The following is a 5,413-nucleotide window of genomic DNA, read 5'->3' as shown; positions in this document are numbered from 1 at the left end:
TAGTGGTGTTGATATATCGATATCATAAACGATATATCGATATGAGATCCAATATCGACATATCGATATGAAAAATCAATATCGACGATATATCGTATCGTCAAAAATTGAGGAAAAAATGCACGAAAACAGCCAAAAATATGAGTAAAAATTGAAATTAGAAAGAAATTTTAAAAATTTTTTCAAAAAAAAATTTTCTCACTTTTTTAAAAATCTATAAAAAAACTTTTTGTCGTACCAAATTTTTTGCAGTTGTTAATTCGCAATTAAACTTAAATGACTGAGTATACAAATGGGAAAAATAGGTACTTTCAAGGCAATATTGAAGATATCGATATATCGTCGATATATCGATATCTGTATCGTCGATATAAAATTTTTCTAAATATCAACATCACTAGTTTCATTTCACTGTTTGTTTGTTTGTTTTTTTCAAGTAGACCTAGACCACGTGACATGTTCTTTTGTTCTTTTCGCTCCATTGTCGCGGAATTCAAATGATGATTCAACTATTCAACTTTGACTATATATACATGGACTGCTATCTTCTATTGTTCTTGAACGGGAATCGTGAAGCCAAAGCAATGGAGGTACTTAATCGGGACATGGGCTCTGAGCATGCGCGAGATTTCGTTGCAACGAGCAGTGCGGTTGTTGGAATGTAGGAGGGTGTCCGTCGCTGGTGATTGGAAGGTGTGAGCGCGGTTCGGATTCCTGCGCGCGCATGAAAATTCCCGATGCTCCCGATTAAGTACCTCCATTACTTCGGCTTCATCGGCGACAATGAAGATAGCAGTCCATGTATATATAGTCAAAGCTATTCAACGGATTCAACTGCATCAATCGATCATTTTGATCAACGATCAACTAGTCGATCAATCAATCGATATTTTTTTTATCATCACGCGCCCGCGCCAAATGATAAAATTTTCATAAGACAACAACAAGCTAGCAAAAAGAATCAGCTGAAAATTTTATTGAGTTTCCCTGAATTTAGAGTATTTTTTAAACCTTTGATTTTCTATTTAACAGAATTTGAATTTCATCATTAGTTATGGTTTGTATCAGTCTCTCATAATATTCATTAAAAATGGATTCTCCTTCTACTGAATCGCGTAAAAGCGTTTATAGTCATTTGAGTAACATAGCAAATAAGGGCAATATATGCTCGCTGAAAAATGCATCTCTCGTTAAGAAACCATTGGTAACGGTAAGTGAAGTTTCACTTTCTTATCTAACAAATACATACATCATATTCACTGTTTTCTTAAAAAATATTTTGGACAGGGAAGAGTTATGCAGAAGCTGCCTATTGTAAGAAAATCAAAGTATCAGACTCAAGATGTTTTAGTAGTTCATTTGAAAGAAGGTTTGATGATTCACTTTGCATTATTCATCATATTTTTCTACCATACTTAATTTGAATATTAATAGTTTGCAGCCTAAATAGCAACGAATTACTTCAGTTTAGAGTGATATTCATAAATGATGCAGCTCAACTTGCGGAGAATTTGTATTTCGAAGAAGGCGATTGCTTAGCTTTTTGTGATGTCAAGCTATTCCCTGTTACTTTATTTAGACCCAATGCGGCTTTCTTTTGCATGAAGCAGATCATAGTTGGGTTAGGACACTCCAACAATATTAACAATGTGTACTATAAACGGAAAAATATGGTTTGTGCGCTGTTACTTGTTTCACTTTTACTATGTCTTGTACAGAGTTTGAAATTTTATGGCATTTTTCTAGCCGAGATGGAGTCAAATTCTGAGTACCAATCCAGAAATCATGGAATCTAGAGTAATTGATTTTGAAAACACTTCTGATGAGTCTGTTACTTCTGAACCTAGCGGTGGTGGTTCACCTGTTCGAAACGAAATTTCTGTTACGAAGGATTGTCAAATTATAATTCCTCGTTTAGTAAATAATGATATTATTCCGTCTACTTCTGGGGATTCTGATGTCTTGGTGGATCGTGTGGAAAGCATTGAGGAAACGAATGATGCTAAATCGAACAAAGCATCGAAGTCCAGAAATGTTATGTCTGATTTAATAAGAGTATTTGAAGAACACAACGCTCCGAGAACTGACGGTAATAAAGAAATTCCTAAAGACCGAAATGAAAAATTCGTGGATCCTGATATATACCAATATGTTAAACTGAATCGACTCGAAAAAAATTCCAGAGTTAATGTTTATGGGATCGTCCGCAGAATTGTCAAGGTATTGAGCGTATAATTCAATTCGTATGTTGTAGTTTCACTGCGTATATGCATACTTTCATTACTTAATAATTCTTAGAAACCAACGTTATTAAGCCATAATAAATGCCATCTCGTAGTCAATATCATTGACGATTCTAAGACTGATGAGTTTCTTGTGAACATATTCGCTCACAGCTTAGATGCGCTTCCCAAGGTGTTACCTTACTGCATCATACGTCTTCATCGATTACAAGTGAGCGATATCAAAAAAGTAATCATGTACATAATGAATTTTTGCAATAATTCAGTTTTCATTTACTAGATTGAAGAATATAATGGCGGAGTTAATGGTAGAGTATCCCACGGTCGTGATGTTCTAGTCTTCGATAAAGATGATACCAGTATTACGTACAGTACAGCTAATAAATTCACGCTGACTGGTAATGTTGTTTCAAGTTAATTCATTTCTGAAATTTGAAATGAGTAATGTTATGAAACAGTTTAATATAGGTATGGTATGATTTTATATTTTTTTTAGATTCCGATAAAAAAAAAGTCGAAGAGTTGAAAGAGTGGGCGCTGGAGCATTTGACAAATTTTCGCCCATTTACTACTCTGAATTCATTAGAATTGAAACGTAAAACCATTAATTTAACCGGAAAAGTAATCATTTAAATAGTTATTTCGTTTTAATGTTAATTGAATAATTCATGGTAACATCATGTTTTGCTTATAAACTCAGGTATCATATGTGAAAGGTTTTGAAGATCGTCCCACTCACGTTGTAGTGGTGAGAATTCGAGATGGAACCAAATGTACACTTCCACACGAGCGGTTATCTCTATGTTATGATGCATGGGATAAAGTAATTACTCATTCCGAACCTTCTTTTTCTGCAAGTGAGGATATTGACGTCGTAGTAGCCGAACCAGATGGAAATTTCAGAACATTGAAGGTGTTGTATTGTTATCAGCGCTGTTCAATATTTGTTCCTTGTCTTCAAGAATCTTTGATTTACTTTTTAGATTGGTGATCAAATAGAACTGTACAATGTCGAAGTTACCCTAAGAAATAGATTCATGAAAACGAATGTTACTGAATATCTCACATTTCATGTGAAAGGAACGTGGGAAAATTTGAAGCTGGTGCCATCAAAGGAAAATTATGCGAAGTATTTTTTGTAATTTAACGTTTTCTGTAAAACATATTTGTCAGATTGTTTTTGACCAGTTCTCCTTTACAGAGAATCGTCTTCGAAGATCACAAATACGAAACATCATCATAGCATTCCATCTACATCAAAATCTGATTGTGCTTTAGAGATTGTTAAGAGAAGGAGACTTTTTGATCCTGATAACTCTGTAGTTTTAGAAGATGAGGATTTTAACAAAAATGAGAATGAATTGACGAGTACCGACAAGTTAGAGAATGCCTGTGAAACGAGCAAACGAAGAGAGGTGAGTTATCAAGCATTCAATACATGGATCTGTGTATAAATACAATATATATTTTTTTCAACATTTCATTTAATACGTAATAATTTGTTTCACAGGACGCGAATTTATTGAATAATAAACCCATGTGCAGTAAAACACTTGACAAGGTAACCCAAGTTAGTAATTCATCAATTCTTGAACAGCGTAACGTTAATATAACACTGGCCAAGGAAACTCAAGTTAGCAACGCACCGATTTTTGAGCAGCATGATGCTATTGAAAATGTCATTTCTCGTATTGAAAATGGCCCTGTTTTACCCAATGGTGATAATAACTTTGAAAATCGGTTGTGAATCGATGAATTAGTATTCTAAAGATGTTTATTTTTAGGTTCTAAAGAAACGGGAAATTATGTTTTGAAATGGCCGCAGCCAATATCTGAAGTTCCTTTTAATATCAAAGTAAATTTGATAAGTACTAATCCTGCAATAGATGGTACGATAGTTTTGGTAATTCGTAATTGTTATACTTAGGTAAATAGAAAAAAATTTGTTTGAAATTTTCTATTACATATTTTCAGAAAATTGTGCTGAGCAAGACGTATTATCATTAATTAAGTCGTATTGCACGTCCTGCGAAGAATTTTTTCCTTATCATCTAGCAAAGTGGATAGAAGTGGAAGGGGATCCAGCAGCCTTTTGTGATAAATGTAAAGTGCAAGGTGATTAAACCTCTCGATACAATACGTACTCATTTGATACAGTGTATTGGTTTCGTAATGATTAAAATGGAATCAATTTATTCAATTCCAGGATATTTAAGAGAATTGAAGTTTGTGTTGACTTTGACGGCATATCTTCTGGACCAACACGGAGAAGTATCTTCAGCGGTGATTATAGGGGATTACGCCGAAAATTTCTTAGGTACCTGCTCAGTATATTGATATACATTACTTATGCATTTTGATATGCTTCTAATATACATTCTTATAATTATTTTCTAATAACTTTGTTAGGTTTTACCGTGGCAGACATTTGTTCGTCGAAGGAAACCAGAATTAAAGTTAGAGATGTTCTCAATTCTTATTTCTGTAGAGCTGGTAGAAAGAAAAAATCGTTGATAGCATCGGTACACCCTATTGCTAATAATAGTAATGAATTCAAATATCATATCACTGAGCTAAAATGTTGCGTTTCGTCCCCTATTTGATGACTGCGTTTTCACTTTCAAATTTTTCATACAGCAATTTTCATCGTGTTCATTTTTTTAAAAACCATGTCTTTGTAAGTGATAAGGTTATTTATAATGTTCTCAGTGTATTATAAAATTGTTCAACGTTCTTGTCCTATTTTATTTTCATCGTGCGATGTGTATTTAGCGTTATAAATTATCGAATCTGATATTTGAATATCCAACAATTTATACAGGGGGGTGTCGAATTGTATCAAAGTATGTTTTTAGGAGGTTTTTCGGTAGATAATGAGAGTGAGTGATTTCAATTTTTCAATACCAATTTGTGAATTTGATAATGAAAAATTATAAATTCAGTAAGCACGCGGACTCTGACTAATCGTAAGTGACTGACTATAGCTGTCAGAAAAAACATTTGTGTTAAATTGAAACACAACATTCAAAAAGATCATGATGATTGAAAGTTGAAACCGCCGACAAGAGTTTCCCTTCCGGCTTCCGTTCTTCGAACAGTGCTACGAAGCAAAGCAAACTCAGCATTTTTAGCATTTTAGTTATTCAAACTTCCCTTTGCACTTTGCTGTG

At 33.8% G+C, this 5,413-nt stretch overlaps 1 protein-coding gene across 1 annotated transcript; it reads left to right on the top strand.

Annotated features, from left to right (window-relative positions):
- Positions 1-807: 807 nt before the first annotated feature.
- Positions 808-4,976, top strand: LOC135831888 (uncharacterized). The gene is made up of 15 exons (XM_065344731.1): positions 808-1,210; positions 1,288-1,369; positions 1,435-1,673; positions 1,747-2,220; positions 2,299-2,454; positions 2,524-2,641; positions 2,740-2,864; positions 2,944-3,156; positions 3,227-3,372; positions 3,445-3,658; positions 3,754-3,961; positions 4,028-4,132; positions 4,218-4,358; positions 4,450-4,560; positions 4,653-4,976. Exons 1-15 carry the CDS (start codon positions 1,091-1,093, stop codon positions 4,844-4,846), a joined length of 2,646 nt encoding a protein of 881 aa, XP_065200803.1. The 5' UTR covers positions 808-1,090; the 3' UTR covers positions 4,847-4,976.
- The last annotated feature ends 437 nt before the right edge of the window (positions 4,977-5,413 follow it).

The sequence above is a fragment of the Planococcus citri genome, chromosome 1, assembly GCF_950023065.1.
Source record: "Planococcus citri chromosome 1, ihPlaCitr1.1, whole genome shotgun sequence".
NCBI lineage: Eukaryota > Metazoa > Arthropoda > Insecta > Hemiptera > Pseudococcidae > Planococcus > Planococcus citri.
The sequence above is the reverse complement of the archived record's forward strand: the minus strand, read 5'-3'. Positions and strand labels throughout refer to the sequence as shown.

Coding starts and splice junctions, on each gene's coding strand:
- LOC135831888 (XM_065344731.1), top strand. CDS start 1,091: ATGGATTCTCCTTCTACTGAATCGCGTAAAAGCGTTTATAGTCATTTG. Junction 2,455..2,523: donor TACGTCTTCATCGATTACAA/GTGAGCGATATC, acceptor TTCATTTACTAG/ATTGAAGAATATAATGGCGG. Junction 3,157..3,226: donor GAAATTTCAGAACATTGAAG/GTGTTGTATTGT, acceptor TTTACTTTTTAG/ATTGGTGATCAAATAGAACT.